The sequence below is a fragment of the Harpia harpyja genome, chromosome 11, assembly GCF_026419915.1.
Source record: "Harpia harpyja isolate bHarHar1 chromosome 11, bHarHar1 primary haplotype, whole genome shotgun sequence".
In the NCBI taxonomy this organism is placed as follows: Eukaryota; Metazoa; Chordata; class Aves; order Accipitriformes; family Accipitridae; genus Harpia; species Harpia harpyja.
In genome coordinates, this window is record NC_068950.1 from 27,431,407 (window position 1) to 27,449,494 (window position 18,088).

At 35.1% G+C, this 18,088-nt stretch overlaps 1 protein-coding gene across 1 annotated transcript in view; it reads left to right on the forward strand.

The window, feature by feature from the left end:
* Positions 1 to 927: 927 nt before the first annotated feature.
* Positions 928 to 18,088, forward strand: part of HFM1 (helicase for meiosis 1) — a 38,981-nt gene continuing 21,820 nt past the window's right edge. The window contains exons 1-15 of the mRNA XM_052800368.1: positions 928 to 998; positions 1,388 to 1,509; positions 2,731 to 3,052; positions 3,827 to 4,092; positions 5,622 to 5,669; positions 7,433 to 7,503; positions 9,629 to 9,761; positions 12,035 to 12,186; positions 12,542 to 12,619; positions 12,757 to 12,918; positions 13,356 to 13,556; positions 13,640 to 13,728; positions 14,652 to 14,695; positions 14,786 to 14,887; positions 17,037 to 17,182. Coding sequence (XP_052656328.1) covers positions 928 to 998; positions 1,388 to 1,509; positions 2,731 to 3,052; positions 3,827 to 4,092; positions 5,622 to 5,669; positions 7,433 to 7,503; positions 9,629 to 9,761; positions 12,035 to 12,186; positions 12,542 to 12,619; positions 12,757 to 12,918; positions 13,356 to 13,556; positions 13,640 to 13,728; positions 14,652 to 14,695; positions 14,786 to 14,887; positions 17,037 to 17,182 — 2,007 coding nt within the window. The remainder of the gene's footprint in view (positions 999 to 1,387; positions 1,510 to 2,730; positions 3,053 to 3,826; positions 4,093 to 5,621; positions 5,670 to 7,432; positions 7,504 to 9,628; positions 9,762 to 12,034; positions 12,187 to 12,541; positions 12,620 to 12,756; positions 12,919 to 13,355; positions 13,557 to 13,639; positions 13,729 to 14,651; positions 14,696 to 14,785; positions 14,888 to 17,036; positions 17,183 to 18,088) is intronic.

An 18,088-nucleotide genomic window follows, 5' to 3' on the forward strand; every position in this document is an offset into this window, starting at 1 on the left:
TTTTATCACCAGATTTGGCCTTTATTGAGTTTTATGAACTCTGTTGAAGTTGATTTGGTATTTTACCATTTGTTTCAGTGAATCTAAGATTTTTCACTCATAAAATCCTTTCTGTGGTGTTCTTTTAGTGAGATCTTTCCTTTTTAAAGTTGTCTTTAAGCAAAATTAAGAGCTGTGAAGCTTGTCAACACAGACACATAAAGAAAACATTTCTAATGCCTAGAGTTGCTGCTAAATGAAAAACATTTAAATTAACTGGAGTATTTTTAAAACTGGTGTATATTATAAAATAATTTAGAAAGAATCTCTGGTCCTGATGTTTCAGAACAAACCCGTTAACAACGTTAAGGAGCTGGGCCCATAGTCCAATTATCCAGGTAAGCAATTTGCATGTAGGTAAAAAAATAAATCTGATTTGCTTGTAAATTAAAAGAATTGTTGGGGTTTTTAGACAATAGAGTAATTTTATTTTGTAAAAATTGACAGAATCTGATCATAAGATCATATTTTTCCATCAGAACAGAAACAATCTGAGAAAAAAAAATAGTCTGCAGTTGTATGAAAGAATCTTAGCGTTATTCTTAGAAATTAAATAATTTAACATAAACTTTATCTGGATCTTCACTTTTAGCTACTTTTTCCCTCCTGACATGTCATGGTAATGTAAAGGTTGTTTAAAGTGCTGTCCTACAGGATTTTTTGGTCATAAGTAATAGGAACCATTTTTTATGAGGAGAAAGATTTTCTTTTTGAAGAATTAAGGATGCAGGCAAGAGCTCTAAAAGAAAAAAAATCTAGAAATTAAGTATTGGCACTTATAACTAATAAAATTTCTATTGCTTATACAGGTTCAATTCTAGTAATTTCAGTTTCACAGTTCCTTGTGCTGCCTTTTGCAGATTAAGGGACTTCACATTTGATCTAAAAATGTTCAACTCTGCAGACATGGTCTTTTCATTGGATAATTTATTTTATGAGAGACCAAATAGAAGACAAAGGTAAATCTTTATTGTTAAATATATATAATTGTTTTTCAAGTTTTTCCACACTCTGAATCATTTTACAGCAGAATTTTTTTTTTTATAACTTCCTTTTCTGTCTACCAGTAGAAATGTGGGGCTAGAAGTTTCCAGGTTCAGAACCCATAATTTGAAATGTTTTTCCAAACACACTGAAGTTTGAATGATGCAAGTGTATCTTAGGGCTATAAGAAATACGGGTTAGTAGAAGTTTTGCCTCAATTTTTCTGTGATTAAAAATCACATGGATTAAAGAATATTTTTTAGCAGGAGAAACAGTAGGTTATTTATGATTAGTGATTTCAAGCTAGTTGTTGTGGAGGGTGCTTAAAGAATGCTTTTACCTTACATTTGTGTGTTAAAAATAGGTATCTAGAAAATGAAGTGCCTAAGATTTGGTGTATTGCACCTGCTCCAGCTATTGCTGAAATTCCAGCTGCAGAGGAGTTACAGGGGGAACTGGAAAGAAACACAGCCAACACTCATATGGGTAAAATATCATAGAACAGAATCATAGAATCATTTAGGTGGGAAAAGACTTCTAAGATTATTGAGTCCAACTGTAAACCTAACACTGCCAAGTCCCACTAAACCATAATATTTGACATTCATTTTGAAGGGCTTAACAAATAATTAGCTTGACAGATAATTCCTCCTCTCTCTTTTAATGCCGTGAAATATGAAATATTCTAGGTATGCAAATATAGACAAAAAATGTATTTTAGTTGAGGGTGATGGTCTTGTATATCTTTGGAGCATTAGCAGTCCTCTCTGGGCATATACAGGTTACACATTTACTGTGCAGAAGTGGGCAAGGTAAGTATGATCAAAATTTCAGCTACTCCACATTGTTCCATGAAGCATCATAACACAATGGGAAGCAGCTGTAAGAGCATAATGCAGCACATAGATCTGCTGACCTGTCTCCCAGCCAAGGTACAGAGAGTTTATATGAACCTAACTTTCTTCTTCCATTTTGGGGCTTTTTTCAAATTGCAGATTTGAATCTGGCCATTGATTGCTGCTAAGTGGAGTATTCCTTCCATCTAGACATTCAGGATCACCTTAAGGAAATTTTAAAGAATTCGATTCCTTTATCTCTGTCAGCTAGATTTCTACATTTCTTAGGTGCTGTGCTGATGTATGATATTCTCTATTTAGGAATTATTATTGAGGACAGAAGGTTTTTTTCTACCTTATGCAAGAGCAATTCCATTAAGAACTGCTCATTCAAATAAGCTTTCTGGTGTTTGTAGAATTAGAACTGTTTGGGTTATGTCAAAAACAGGCCTTTGTAATTTTAAGTTTCCAAATGGGTAGTGCTGAAATTAATAGGCTGCCAGATCAGGACACTGATCCTACTGAGAACTAACTCTGCAAAATGTGATAATTAACCAAGATGACTATGAAATCATGACATCATTACAAATTTTGACTGTTGAGATTGCAGGGTTTATCTCAGAGTTGTTCATAGTAGGAACTTCAGGCTTGGTCATTGTGTCTTTTTTTTAAAAGACCATCTTTATTCTGGGACAGGATGAAGAGTTTGAACATACATGAAAATATACACTAAAGTTCTTGCAATAAGATAGAAATATCAGTTCATATAATATATATGAATTTGGCTTATTCTGTGTGGAAGATATTTAATAAAATTACTATGAATAGGAAAATGAACATTAATAGAAATATTAATTTATTGTTTTTGTAGGAGAGAGAAAGCACCAGAAGTTTATACAACAATGTATGAGTAACACTGAGGAAGTAAATGATAAATCACCAGCACCTGTTCATTTTGGCATAGACTCTGAAAAAGAAGTGCTCCAATTAAGCGTGGGAGAAAGAGAGAAAATCAGTTTTCAGCGTGAAAGTCTGAAAATGGTTTCATTGTTTCTCTCTTCTGATCAAGATAAACCTAAAACAGGAACAGGAGTTTCTCAGCAACCTGGTGAAAATTTTTCACAAAATAAAATACTAAGTAATTTTCCAAAAAACAGTGGTGATGAGAGTGTCCATTCAACATTAAGAAAAAGGTGCGCATCTAGTCAATTCTGATAATTTATCGATTGTCAGAATCATTATTTTAGATACATTTGTTAAACGCAGAATTTTTGATCATTCAATTGAAGGTACTTTAACAGGGCTCCAGACACTAATTCTTTTCGGTATAGGGAAAAAAGATGTTTCCTTTTGGCAATATTTTAGTACTATAATTAAATGTGTCCTGAGCTCAGACTCTTTAATGAGAAGAGTAAGGATGAGGTTTGTTTCTTTAAAATTAAAGAAATTGTTAGGTAACAAAGGTTTTTCAAAATTGTATTTTGAGTTCTTTATCCACATGGTAACAAGCAAGAAGGCTAAGATCACTTTCTTTTCAGAGCAGAGGTCAGCCAGCCAGGAATACCTTGAGCAGTTCTCAACATGATTTCAGTGTGGCCTGGGAGGAGAGGTTTTAGAGATAAACTCCTCTTCTATGCCTGGCTTTTCTCATTCCTCAGAACCTGTATGTCTCCGTTGTTTTTAATTATGCGGAGACTGACAGTTAATCTGCTATTGGGATTCAGAGTCCATCTGGACAGGCAGTTTATTCTTTCAGGTTCTTTCTGGAATGAAAGTAAAGTTAAAATGTATCTTGAAAGGAGTCTTCTTCAGGTAGAAGAGTGTCATATCAAATAAAGTTAGATACAGACTTTTCTTATGATTGTATCTTACTAGTTCTGCTTCTAATACAAGCATACATATTTTTCAAATATTAGAGAAACTGTGTAACATTGAACAAACTAACGAAAATCCTGGATCTTTTGCAGCTTATTTAAAATGTCTGGTTATATGTACAAAAATACAGAATTTAAAGATAGTTCTGTGGATGTGAAAGAAATTGATACTTACTTAAATACACGTGAAAGCATGAAAGAAGTGAAAAAAGAAGGTTTATGGAGAAATAATCATCATGCTCCGATAACTAAAGACTCAGATTTTACTCTGCATAGGGTAAATGATTGGGACATTGCATCTAAAAATGGAATTAAAATGAAATCATTTTCTAATGCTTCAGAGGTTCTGGATATGACAGGTAATTATTATTACTCTATTTCAAGAAAAATAGTCCACACTCTGTCTTCGGTATATAATAATAATAATGGATATCCATGATCTGAGGTAGAGTGAAGAACATTTTCTCACCAGCTCAAGGTGAGATAATTGGCTAAACTTGATAGAAGATACTGCAATTCTATGGAACTTAATTGCATTGTTGTTTAAGATGAGCTGGGTAAACAATTTATGAAGGAGAGTCACGTTTTCAAAAGTGCCAAGTTATGTAAACCTTTTTGAAAAATGAGTCCCCTAAACAATTTGAGAAAGAGCAGCCTTGTCCCTTCATGTGGTAAATAGTCTTATCTTCATTTAAAACCAGAAATTGAAAATAGAATGTTTATTTGTGATGTGGCTCATACTTGTATCTTTGTAGAAATAGATTTTAAAATCTGGAAAATGGAGGAAAGCAGTGAGAATTTTGATGATAAAATACTTGGTTTAGAAATTATTTTTGTTTTTTAATATTTTTTAAATATGTGTTGTTTATTTCTAGGTTTTAAGCTTTTTGGGACAGGGACTTACTGCATCTGTGGAATGTACCTTATGTACCTGGCTAACTGCTACAGAAATACAGAATAGAAAAATAGTTCTAGCAGAAAATTTTAGGGCAGAGCTGTGGCTTTGGATGGGATTTGGAGGCTGGTCAGGAATGGAAAACGTGATTCCTGACTGATTGCCTTCTGAGCAATGGTGACTAGATTTGTGCCTGAGGGGAGAGCAGTGGATGTCATTTACTTTGTCTTCAGCAAGGCTGTTCATGGTACCATAGAATGGTTGAGAAACACTGTCTTCCACAACATTCTTGTGTCCAGGTTAGGACATTAGGAATGGATGGACAACTGCATGGGTAAAAAAAATGGTTGGATGGTCAGGCTCAGAGGGTGGTGGTTAATGGCTCACACTCTGCCCACATGCCTGCCACAAGTGGAGTACTGCAGGGGTCTCTCCTGGAGGAGGGGGCTGCCAGGGATCTCATGAAATTCAGTAGTAACGAATGCAAAGTCCTGCCCCAGGGAAGAAGAAGAACCCCTGGGGTTCCCCTGGGATGGACTGGGTGGGGGCAGCTCTGCAGAACAGCGCCTGGGGTCTGGCGAACAGCTCACTGAATGTGAGCCAGCAGTGTGCCCCAGCAGTAACAAAGGCTGACAGCATCCTGGGCTTTGTTAACAGGGACAAGGCCAGGAACTTGAGGGAAGTGATTATCCCCTTCTTCTTGGCACTTTTGAGACCATGTCTAGATACTGCATCAAGTTTTGAGCCTCTGGTACAGGCAAGATGTCCTTAAACTGGACTGAGTTCAGCAAAGGGCCACCAAGATGGTCCTTTCAAATGATGAGCTTGTGACCTCCCTGTCCTGTCCTATCAGCTCCTTCTGTATCACCTGGACCTTGTTATAGCCTTGCAGCTTCTCACAAAACACATAGCTTGGGGTCAGGAAGATATTTTTCATGGTTATCGGTTGAAAATAAATCTGGTTTTCTAAATTTACTACTTTTATTTCTTCAGGAACTACAGGAAGAAAATGGGAAATTTTGAGGGCTGTTACAGAAATACGTATCCTTGTATTTGCTGTATCTGATTTACTGATTTTATTACAATGCTTTTACATTTACAGAATTATAGTGTTTAATTTGTAGCCTTAGGAACTCATGCGTTACACTGTAATAGCTTTGATTTGTAACGTAATGCTGGGAATCAAATGATGAATAGGTGTTCACCCTTTGGACTTCCAAACCTAGAATGAAAATAGGACAACTTATAGATCATTCATTGCTAAGCAAATTTATTCTTATTTCAAACATTTTAATTTTATCCTCAAAACTGTTTATTTTTAAAATGTAAAATTTTTAGTTCCCAAAATATGTTTCAGGCCAGATTTTATATGCAAAGACACATAGACACATATATCCCCATACACTTTAAATAAAGGAAAAGTGATTTAGTATTTAGGCTTCTTAGGAAAATGGAATCTTACTTTTTGTCCCATTTTATCAGGAGAAAATAAACTTCACATACTACTTATAGATCTGTATTTATGTTGTACTGTGCAGACAGTATACTTCCATTCTTCAAGCAGATTTTACAGTAATTTTTCTTCTTGCCCCTGCCTTGAACCCATAACGTAATTAACCATCCATCTGTATCTGTGAAGCTTTTTTTTTTTTTGCTTTTTTTTACGCTGTCTTTTCAATATTTTGTTTCTAGTAACTGTCAAATGGCATGTTAAATATCAGGAAGAGGAAGTGTCTAAATTTAGGCAACTTAAATTCATGTGAATAGCTTTAAGAAGTGTCATAATTTCCAAAATGAGTAAGGACTCCGTTGTTCTGATGTTGCCAATTACAGATAGTGAATGTTCTGCATTTTGAAAGATCACTTACTTAGGTAATTTTAGAGAAGTCTGTTGAAAAAAATATTTATTTTCTTTAGTCTAATATTACTTGCTTATCTTTACCCATTTTTTAGTGTTTGTATTTAACTACTTTTATTTCTTGTTTTACTCCTTTTTCTTTTCATCTTTATTTAATCTTTTAATGTAACATCAATCTGAGGCCTCAGCAGTTTGTTGTTCTTGTTACTGTTGGTGTTATGTCTGACTGTGCGTGCATCCTCAGCCTGATCGGATGGTTACAGTTAGTCTGCTTGTGTGGCTTCAATGCAAGTCCAGACAAGGATCAGCTCACTCATTTGGATTTGTAATGTAACAATACTGTCTTTCCTCTTACTCATATTTTAGATAAGAATGTTGTTGTCTGAAGGATACACAGTATTAGCAATTTAAAAAAAAGTCTTTAAAACCACTGTCAGTACTAAGAGATCGTAGGTGAATTTCTTTGCTGCTATTATGACTGGACATACAATATTATGCTAATTAATTTGTGTTATATTACAAATATAATGTGACCATTGACACTTCAGATATGCTAACAGCAGTGCTCTGCTTGCTCTTGTATCTGGTTTGCAGTGTAGAATAAAGCTTTTGTCCCTTGCAGTTTCACATTCCATAACTGTATGCCATTCCATGAAGCCTGTGCCAGGGAGGAGGTTCTTCATTATTGGTATAATCCCGAGACCTCTCAAATAGGTAGTGGTTTTTTTGGTGAAGTGGAATATATGGCATGCCAAGAATCTAAATAAAGATACTAAATCATTTAATAGGTTACTTTTTGATAATTTTTTACAAGCCTGTGCCAATGAAAGATTGTTTCATATGTTTTAAGTCTGCATTTAAATTACAAGAAAGAGATGCATTTACAGTTCTAAAATAAATTTTACAATTTTCACTCAATTGTTTTCAATTCCTTAATGCTGTCAAGCGGCCCAATTTAGAAGTATTTTTAAGGAGTTCCCATATTTTAACTACGCACAGTCTAAAGCTTTGGATGATGTAAGTATGAAACATTAGCTGCAGCTGCAAGTAGTACTTTTTAGATAAATTTAAATGATACTTTGGTATTCAGAACTTAAAAGGGGTTAGAAAACTGTAGTATATCCAGAACCTCTTCCTGGAGTAGTTGAGCAGGGTTGTGCTTAGCTGGGAGAAGAGACCAGAAGAACTTTTAAAAATTTTTTTCTTAGCTTTAAAAACATTCGTGTGAATATGTGAATTATATGTGTATTTATGCATACAGATTAGTAATATTTTTTAGTGATTTTCACAGGAAGATGAAGAAAAGCAGAACTTTAGAGAAGGTTGTCCTTTTAGAGAAGTGATGGTTGTCCATGCCCTTCTTATCAGCTATGCTCTTTCTTTAAAACCCGAAAATTACTTTGAAAGCAACCAATCTGAGAAAGATTGTATTATAGGTATTGCGGAGAGGAGATACAGGTTCCATCAGTCTTCAACAGAGCATTTGAAATTTTACTCAACTCTAGGGGAAATCCCAGTGTCAGTCACAGACATTTTTAAGCATGTTTTTAAGCTACTTTTGGTGTTGTAAATGTTTTTGTTTGAATTTCTTAACCGCTAAGTAATGTTTTATAAAAAGATTTTAAGAATGGTGCTTATATGAGCAGAATAATCTTGTATTTAAATTATATGGGGAGCTGTATTTTTGCTTCTTTTCCCTTACATTTTTAGTTTTATGCATAGATTTGGGGTATTTTTCCTTACTTCCAAATTTGTGTTTATTTTCTGATGACAGTTATACGTCATATTGGCCTGTAAAATAATCTTGTGTGACTTTGTTCCTACAATAATGGAAAACCACAGCTGTAAGCAAGATTTACTTTCATGAAAGCTGCAAAAACAGAGTTCTCGGGGCAATAGTTTAAAAAAAAAAAAAAACAAACCACAAAATTTTTTTGGAACAGCTCATGTATTGGTACTCCTAAATATAAATTTGTTTGTAAGGTACCAGGAAGGACAAGGTTTGCTTATCACTCATGTGTAACATATGACATGTTAAAAACTTAAGAGAAATCAGCATATTTTTTATTGGTTAAGCTTGCAAAATTCAACTTGGTAGCAACTCTGTGGTTCCAAGAAATTAGTTGTAAGCATTCAACTTGGTAGAATTTCTCTGGCTGATTCACAGTGGATGTTACAAACGATTATTTAACAGAAATCAGGGAAAATTTTGTATTCATACTTCATTGATTTTTATGAGCACTGGAAAACTGGGAGTGGTAGATGAACAACACGGGTAATTCCTGCAAAACAGTACTGTCAGTGTCAGTCATTGCTACAGTTATTTATAAATCAAGCACTAGGTGATTCCCATTCATCCATGTGAGCTCCTAACAGTCATAGAATAGTTTTAGAGCATTAACAGCTAGAAGGAAAGGAAAAAAAGAATGAGAACAGTAGAATCCATGAGGAGTTGGGAGGGAGAGAAGGAAATGAAACTGCGCAGAGCATGCTGCATGGAGGGAGGATGGGTGAATGACACTGCGGAGGAGGAGGGAGGGTAGAGTCAGTGTGGTCAGAGGAAAATGAGGGAACATGACATGGACATGCCTGGCTTCTAAGATGGTGGAGGATAGAATGTGGGGGAAAGAAGGACGGAAGGAAAGAAACATAGTCACACAAAACCTACTCCTGTCATTTTTGGAAACTTAACATTCTATTAAAATTATTTATATTCAGCAATGTTGGAATTTTGAATGCAGATTGAATTACAGAAGGAAAACAAATTGCATCTTGAATTTGAGCACAAAATACCTCTTTCTCACGTTTGCTTGCAGTTGGACATTGACAGTGATTCTATATTAATGTCAGCTAAGGCTAGAGACTGGGTTTTTTTGTCACAGAATGGTAGGCTTCATTACATAATAACCATAGATGAACAGTATCTCATTTAACGTTTTTGTGGCAGACATGTAGCAGAAGATGTTCTTTCTTTTGCTGTAACTTAAAGTTCACATCTAATAGAAAAATTTTTAGAGGACTACATATATCAATGTAATAAAAATTTCCTTGTGTCCCTTTCCCGTAGGCAATGCTTTTGGAATGTATGAATAGGTACAATGGATAGCTGTGTTATATTTACTACTTTGCAACTCTTTCCTAGCTTCTTTATACAGACAGGAATTTTGTGATTTGTGCTCCAACTGGCTCTGGAAAAACTGTAATGTTCGAGCTAGCTATTACCAGATTACTCATGGAAGCCCCACTGCCTTGGTTAAATATTAAAGTTGTTTACAGTAAGTATTATGCAGCTTTAAACATTTTGGTGACAGCAGTAGAAAATGTCATTCTGTAAATGTGGAGATCTGGAGTGAGTGCTTTAATAATGTTAAAATTAAATATGTTAAGAAATTGTGACCTACCTCATTCTTTAAAAAGTTGTTTCTTTTAGGATTTGTTTATTTGTGATACTGTTGTAACTATTATTAGTATTTAACAGCACTGTGTAATTGTAGTGTTCAGCATTGGCTATACAAATAAAAATTTTTTAAATCTTGTAAAGAGTTTGTCCTCTAAGAAGGCAAGATGTACATGAAAAGGGAAGAAGGAAGCAAAGGAAACTAAAACAAATTCTTAGTGGCAGAGCCAGAAATCATGCAATATCTTTTGTATGCCTGTCTGTTGCTCTGAGATGAGGATCGAATTTTCCAATATTCACTTACCTGGCAAGGTTTCGTGCTATTTGTTGCTTTCTGTCTACTAGTTCAGAGGCACCAGAGCTGTGATCTTCATGAGTTTAATTGATCTGTATAGGAACTAATGAAAATGCTTGAAGATAGTCACAACAATTACACTTTTTTCTTTCCTTCCTGGAGAATTGAGTTCGTATCATGTAAATCAGATGAAATTGGTGGGTTTGTCACAGTTCTAATTAATTCATACAGTGATGTATTTGTCAGTCTTACTATTAGTGGTTAATCTTTATATTTACAAAAGTTTCAGCCTAATTATTTTTTTTTTAATTCCAATGTGTTCAAATTCTTATAATAAAGCTAGTGTTGATGTAGAGTTTACTCTGTATTATTAACAGATCTTTTATAAACAGGCATGTATTATAGTTTCCCTGTCAGCAGGTAGAGGTGAAGCATTTCAGTGTACTGTAATGTTTTTGATTGCCTTGGTAGAATTGATACAAATTGGCTGGTTGAAACTTTCAGTAAGGAAGCAGTTACCTGCAGGTGGAATTAGATCTGCTGACCTTTTCCAGGTTCAACAGTGGTGGAGAAAGAGACATGTCAGTTTTCCGAATGTTGGAACAGAGGTGTTAATCAGATTACATACTGCCGGAGCGTGCTCTGGTACCTGGTTCCTTAGTGGCTCGATGTATGAGAATTAGCTTGCAGTAGTTGTGTAAATTAGGGTTGTTTCCTGGTAGCTTTAACACATGGTAAGGATTGGTGATTGAAGTTCCAGGAGCATCAATAGCTTCTTGCATTTTTGTGCAGCAAAGATTATTACTTTTGCAATTTTGTGAGTTACTTGCTGGTAGCTTGATCAGTTTTCTGGAGCTAGTGATTTCCCCTGCTTTATCGGCCACTGATACGAGATTTTTACACCTCTTTCTGAAGCAGAAACTGGTTCTTTAAATCACTTCATCTTAGGGATCGCTTGTCAGCTGATACGCAGAAATGGTTCATATTCTAGTGGCTCTAGCTAGCCTTTTTCAGATCATGTGTAGATCACTTCTTTCACTTAAATCACTGCATTTTCCGTATAGATTACCCATCCAATATAGACTTACATGTCTTGCTAGTATCAGTCCTTGTAGAGAGTTACTTCTGATTTCTAGAAATCAAACTCCATCTGCGAAAGTATAGTATGTATCCTCAGGAAAAAAAACGCAAAACCCACAAACAAACTATGAAGTAATCAATTGTTTTAGGAGTCTGTTCATGAAGACCAGCATCAGAACTGCTGCTACCTGCCGTGTTAGCTGCTACCTGCTGTGTTAGCTGCTTGGTATGACCCTGACTACACCTAACTGTACATTTGCTTTGTATAGATTTTGATTTCTTCTGTTATTCTATGTCTTGCTCATGGATGGTTTCTCATTTATAACACCTTTTCTCTCTGAATACAGTGTGCTCAAATCATTCTGAACTGGAAAAAGTTGGTATTTGTATGATTTTCCATTAGAAATCCTGTGTTTCCTCTGGTTTCTTCTGTCTGTGAGAAAACCTTTGCTAGCTGACTGATTGTTTCCATGTGGGATTGAGGAAGAAATCAGGATTAAGAGAGAGCATAAATAACCTTAATTAAAGGGTTCTGTTTCTGATTGCTGATAGGGAAGAACTGGGGCCCAAAGCTCAACATTGATCTGTGCACATGAAATAGGATAATAAGGATAATAATACCAGTTAAAATTTTGTGGTTCTGGGAGCAAAGCTGAAAGTTAGGGAAATTAAATTCAAGAAGACATATTAAAAATATATGCATTTAGCATCTTTAGCAATACAGTTGAAGATTTGGTTTTCTTGATATAACTCTGATTATTTTGTGTTATTTTTAGTGGCTCCAATAAAAGCTCTATGCAGTCAGCGTTTTGATGATTGGAAAGAAAAATTTGGACCTATAGGACTCAGCTGCAAGGAACTGACAGGAGATACAGTGATGGATGATTTATTTGAAATACATCATGCTCACATTGTTATCACTACACCTGTAGGTTTCAATCTCAGTTCTTACAAAAAGCTAGAATAAGCAGACATTAGTAGTCATCTAATTGTATGCTACTAGGACTGCTGCTTTTTTTTGTAATAAGTAGTAATTTTATGGTCCTTATGCTTGTGTGCACACTGCTGTGCATACTATTAGTTCATATAAACAACAGTTAGTAACATAGTAATGTGCCAGATGAAACATCCATGGCATTAGCTTGAATTAACTTAACAGATTTTGTTTAAAGATTTATTAAAGTTTAGGCATGTCTGTCTGTACGGTACTTCTGGCATGTGTTGTCCTTTAAAACATCTTTCACCTTCTGTTGTTGTTTTGTTGTGTTGGTTTTTTGTCCTAGGAAAAATGGGATAGCATGACTAGAAGGTGGAGAGACAACTCTATAGTCCAGCTTGTACGACTGTTTCTCATTGATGAGGTAAGAAAATTAATGTTTTGTATGCACTGTTTTTGTTCTTGAAGATAAAAGGAAACTTAGAAAATATAACATTTATATAACACATGTATAGATGGAACTGGAGAAATATCTAGCAAATTTTTAAAAATTCCTCATAGGTGCATGTTATAAAGGATGAAAGCCGTGGTGCAACATTAGAAGTTGTAGTCAGTCGGATGAAGACTGTTCAGTCTTCTCTTTGGCGTCTTTCAGAGAATCATGACACTGTTCCTCCCTTGAGATTTGTAGCTGTTTCTGCAACAATCCCAAACGCTGAAGATGTAAGAGTTACATTTTAACTGTATTTTAATAAATGTAGTTGTTGGTAAAATTTACCTGTAGTTATGAATTCAGATTGATAACAAAGTTGTCATTTTGAAGCTGTCAGCTGAAGACAGCTGTGAGGTTTATGTTAATGTAATGGCCTATAACCATATGGAACTATCAGCCAAGTATGGACATGCTTCAGTTTTAGATTTCTGTTCGTGATTTTTGTCTCTAAGTACAAATCACAACAGACTTGACATTTCAGTTTGAATTATATTGGTCCTGTAGAAAGCAGAACTTCACCTGTGATTTTATTGATAAAAGTAATATCAAATGTGTTAATCGTTTATGTGTGACAAAAGCTAAGTTAATTATTGTGTGATGCAGTTAGAGCGGAGTGTGATTAAAAGCAGAAATTTATCATTTCCATTCTATTTCTTCTTTTTTAAAGATTGCAGAATGGCTTTCAGATAGTAAGATGCCTGCTGTATGTCTGAAAATAGATGAGGATCAACGACCAGTGAAGCTACGCAAAATTGTTCTCGGTTTTCCTTGCAGTGACAATCAGACAGAATTCAAATTTGACTTAACTCTTAACTACAAGATAGCTAGTATTATACAAACATACTCGGAACAAAAACCAGCACTTGTGGTACAACAGCTTTTTATTAATCTCATTTGAAATTGTTTCTTACTTAAAAGTGTTGATTCAAAAAAATCTTTTCTTATTTATAGTTTTGTGCCACAAGAAAAGGAGTACAGCAGGCCGCTTCTGTTCTTGCAAAAGATGCTAAATTTCTACTGAGTATAGAACAGAAACAAAGGTATTTTTATATTTGAGTTGTTAATAAGTGTTTGTGTATTTTAGTAAACCTGTGACATCTGTGAAGAAAGCTGTTGATCTAATACAATTTCTAGCAGAGGAGTGTCTGTCTGCCACAAAATCATCACAGTTGACATTTTTTTGGTAAATTGGCACTCTTTGCAAGTTTTATTTGCTTCTCAGATTTTTAGGGTAGTTTTCACAAACATTAAGTTGTTTCTAAAAGCTGCTTTCTAAACATACAAATGTTAATTCCTATGGACCTGTAAGGCCTTGTAGTGCAAAGATTAAGCATATGAATAGTAGAACTGGATGAGGTCTTACTAGTATTTTACGCAAAGCTGTAAGAAGTCTTTGCATTATCAGATACCTTTAATAAATGCAGCCCTGACCCATGTTAATTATTATTTACTTCAGGGTTGCCTAGTCATGGCAGCTGCAGAAGCTACTTCCTGATTTTGGACATCAAACATGGTCTTCTTTGCTTTATGTGAACAACACATCTAGATTGTAGGTCGTGACTTGGAAAGATGTCTGGGCTAGAAAGGCTGCAACAGCTGCCCCAGAGAATCAGTTTGTTCCCTTTTTGAAGATGGGAAAGGTGGTGGTTGAAAATATCCAAAGAATGTATATTTTTAAAGTTATTTTAAGACTATGTCCTTTTGATAGTCTAACGTAGTTGAAAACTAAAATCATCCTTAAAAAGCACAAATGCAGTAGAACTATGGGAAAGTATGTAAAAAATGTACATGTCAAGGAATACATCTTACAATCTTTAGTGGGGTACTTGTGTATCTAGTTTCATGTGAAGCTTTATTTTTGCATTTTAAAAACATTCTTCTGTCTTTGTATATTCCACTTACATTAGTGAATCTGGTTTGTGATTTTGAAATATCCTTTTTTTTGTGTGTGTGTGTTGCATAGATTACAGAAGTCTGCAAATTCATTGAAAGATTCCAAACTGAGAGGTAAATATAACCTACTACTTCTCTGTTCTGTGAATGAATACTTCCTTGAGTAAACTTAGTCAGGTGATGGATATATTATTTCATTATCAGATCTTTTAATGTATGGTGTGGCTTATCATCATGCGGGTATGGAGATATCTGACAGAAAAATAGTTGAAGGAGCTTTTACTGTAGGAGACTTACCAGTACTTTGTAAGTAGATTTAACTTTGAAAGTCAAAATGTTGTTAATGTATCCTGAGAAGATTGCAGTTTGGAAGTGGTAATATTTTATGATTCTATAGTTTGTTTAACCTTTGGAATTACTTTGTGAAATCCAGACAAAGACGTGTTTGTGTTTCACATACACTTTTACCCTGTGAGTATACATATGCACTGCTACTAAAGACCATAGAACTTTTCTTCTTTTCAGCATACATGGAGGTCATCCTCCCTCCTATGTCTATATAGGTCTGGCCATGTCCATTTCCTTTTCATACCACTGAGCCATCCTGTTGAAGTGGAACTCTCTGATAGTGTGTCTTTCCTCAGAGTTCACATAATTTTTCTTTGTTTGTGTCCTTTGCAGCAGTGGCTTCCCTGAAGGTAGTCTTTTACATTTATGCTTCTTAGATGGGCAGGATACTATTTTCAAACTCCTATGCAAGGTGTTTTGACTGATGGGGATGTTCCTAAGAAATATTCCATCTGCTGTTACCTGAAATGAGAAGGTATCTGTTTGAGATGTGATGGTCTCATCTCATCCAGGCTTTCTTTTTCTGTAAGAAAGATTCAGACCCTATGGGGAATTGTCTGTGTGGTTCATGTACAACACTGAAAGATTAATGGATTTTTTCTTTCCTGTACAATTGTCATGACTTGCTATGAAAATTTAAGGTAGGTACCCCTGCTGTGATCTGGCAACCTTGCTAGAGTTGCAGTGTCCATGGTATTAAAAAGTCTTTGCATCCCTGCAATCTGCTGTACTTTGGATGCCTGGTGCACAGTGTATGGCTTTGCCAACCACGGTGCCATTTCTGAAATCTCAGGAGACTGTGGTTCTACAATTGCTCTTTGCAAAAATGACTTTGAGACCCTGTGCCACAGTTGAGCACAACGTGAGCGTACATATGGACTACCACTGAAAGAATGCAAAATTGCTTATTGGTACTTAAGTCCTTTGAAATTTATAGTTTGTATGAATATTTCAGAATCATCTGAGATACTAGAACTACATTTCTACAACTGAGGGGAAGCTGAAAGAGTATGGGGCATATTCCACTTTATATGTCTGTGAGCGTGATGGGGGGATAGGGTTTTAACACACCTTTCACAGATACTGCAAAGGGGAAAAATTCTTTGGTCCTGAAATAGAGTGTACGTATACTCACAGTGCGTGTCTGTATAAGTGTGTGTATATATATCGCACAGACACATATATGGACTGAAGCTCTGATTGCACTGGTAAGTAACCTTTCTTTGCAACTTTTTTATGGTTAGGTCATTTTGCTTTGACAAATTTCCCATTTTGCATACCATCACAAATGAAAAACAATAATACTCTCACGAGATGGTGTGGTTATGCCTTTAGTTTAGATTGGATTCTTCTTTCCTGATGCACCTATAATTGCTAATTTTAGTTCTGCTTTCATTTAAAAAAAGAATTGGAAAATTCATTAATACTTTGTTTTCCTAGTGGAATAGTTGTATCAGTTGTCCTGTATAGCTGGCTTTCCATGTTCAATTCCTGTCACCCCATATATTTGTTAGAGAAAGTGAATTAGAAAACGAGTGTGAGATAATTTGCCACAAACTTGACTGGTATTTTTAATGAGAGAGTGTGTATTGGTAAAGTATTGTGATAGTATTGGTGGTGATTCTGGTTTGGTACCATGGATATAAACAATGCTAATGACTGATGACTTTAAAAAAAAAAAAAATCTTCAAGTTATTGGTCACTACAAAGCAGGATGAAGTCATGGCTGTATTCAAATACCTATCCAGGAAGAAATATGAATAATGTTTCTTCAGTGTGTGTGTGTTATATTGAAGATGAATTGGATTGGATTCTGGATTATCTCCAAATGTTAAGGCATGTTTAAATAAAAATATCTGGGATGTAATTTGTTAAAGAATAGTTGATAATAAATGAATGCTGATAATTGGATACACAGAAATTGTTATGCAAATACATGTCTATAATCTACGTCTAATTCTCTGTGGTGCAGAATGCTCACTGACTTCACTAGAAAATAAGAGCTCTTGGGAATCAAGGGTTAGTCACTTATTTGCTGCTTGTTTAATGTCTGCCAGACATTTCAATGGTGTTCATCTTGCAATCAATATACTTTAATCTAATGTAGTTACTACTAGCACCTTAGCTATGGGAGTCAATCTACCTGCACATCTGGTGGTTATAAAATCCACAATGCACTATGTTGGAGGAGTGTTCCAAGAGTACAGTGAAACTGATATTCTGCAAATGATTGGGAGAGCAGGAAGGCCTCAAGTAAGTTAATGCTATATTATATTGATGCTCTCTATAAGCAGATGAGTAGAAACTATTCTTGGCAAAGAAACTACAATGCCAACAATTTTACTGGAGGATTTGGTTTTTAAAGGGTTGTTATTAATAGTTAAATTACTCCTGGGTAATTTCTTAATTGAGAAAGAGATCTGTTTGCTTTTGTATTGTCCGCTAAAAAGTACTGCTTCACCTTTCTGTGGAAAAAGATCTAAAGATTACATTTGGGTTGCATAACGAGTGGGGATTAGAGAAAAAGTAGGAAGCTGATACACAACATAAATTGTGTGATAAAAATTATGGAATATTGAATGGTATAGAGACCAATGTGCTTTTGTTCTCCTAACATCAGAGCAAGAAAACATCTAATTAAGTTAGAAGTGGAGTAGAGGGGGAGGGTCAGAAACACTGTCTTTAAAAAACTATAATTCATTTTGCTTCCACAAGAGGTTGCTGATGCCAAGAATGCTATGTTTTAGAAAGGGTTTAGACATTGCTTTGGCTGTAAAAAGGAAGGGGTCAGGATTTAAAAATGGTTATTTTAATTATACCTCTTTTAAGTCTCTGAATCATTTATGTTAAATCTTACACTTTTAAGTCTTTTAATTTTTAGAAATGCGGGTAAAGCCTAATATGGGAAATACCTTACCCCACATCTGTCTCCAGAGGCTGCTTATATTAGCCACTGTGGTGTGTTGTGTACATGACAGTATTTTATCCGGACCTAAGATCTAAAGTAGTATGGAAATTCCAATATTCCTAACTTTCTTATCTGACTGGGCTTTTTTTGCCAGAGGTTGTAATTCAGTAAGATTTTTAAAGTTGTGACTCAGAATCTTAAGCTACTTTAACTTCCTGAGTCAAGACCTGAAATATTTACCAAGATCTGCC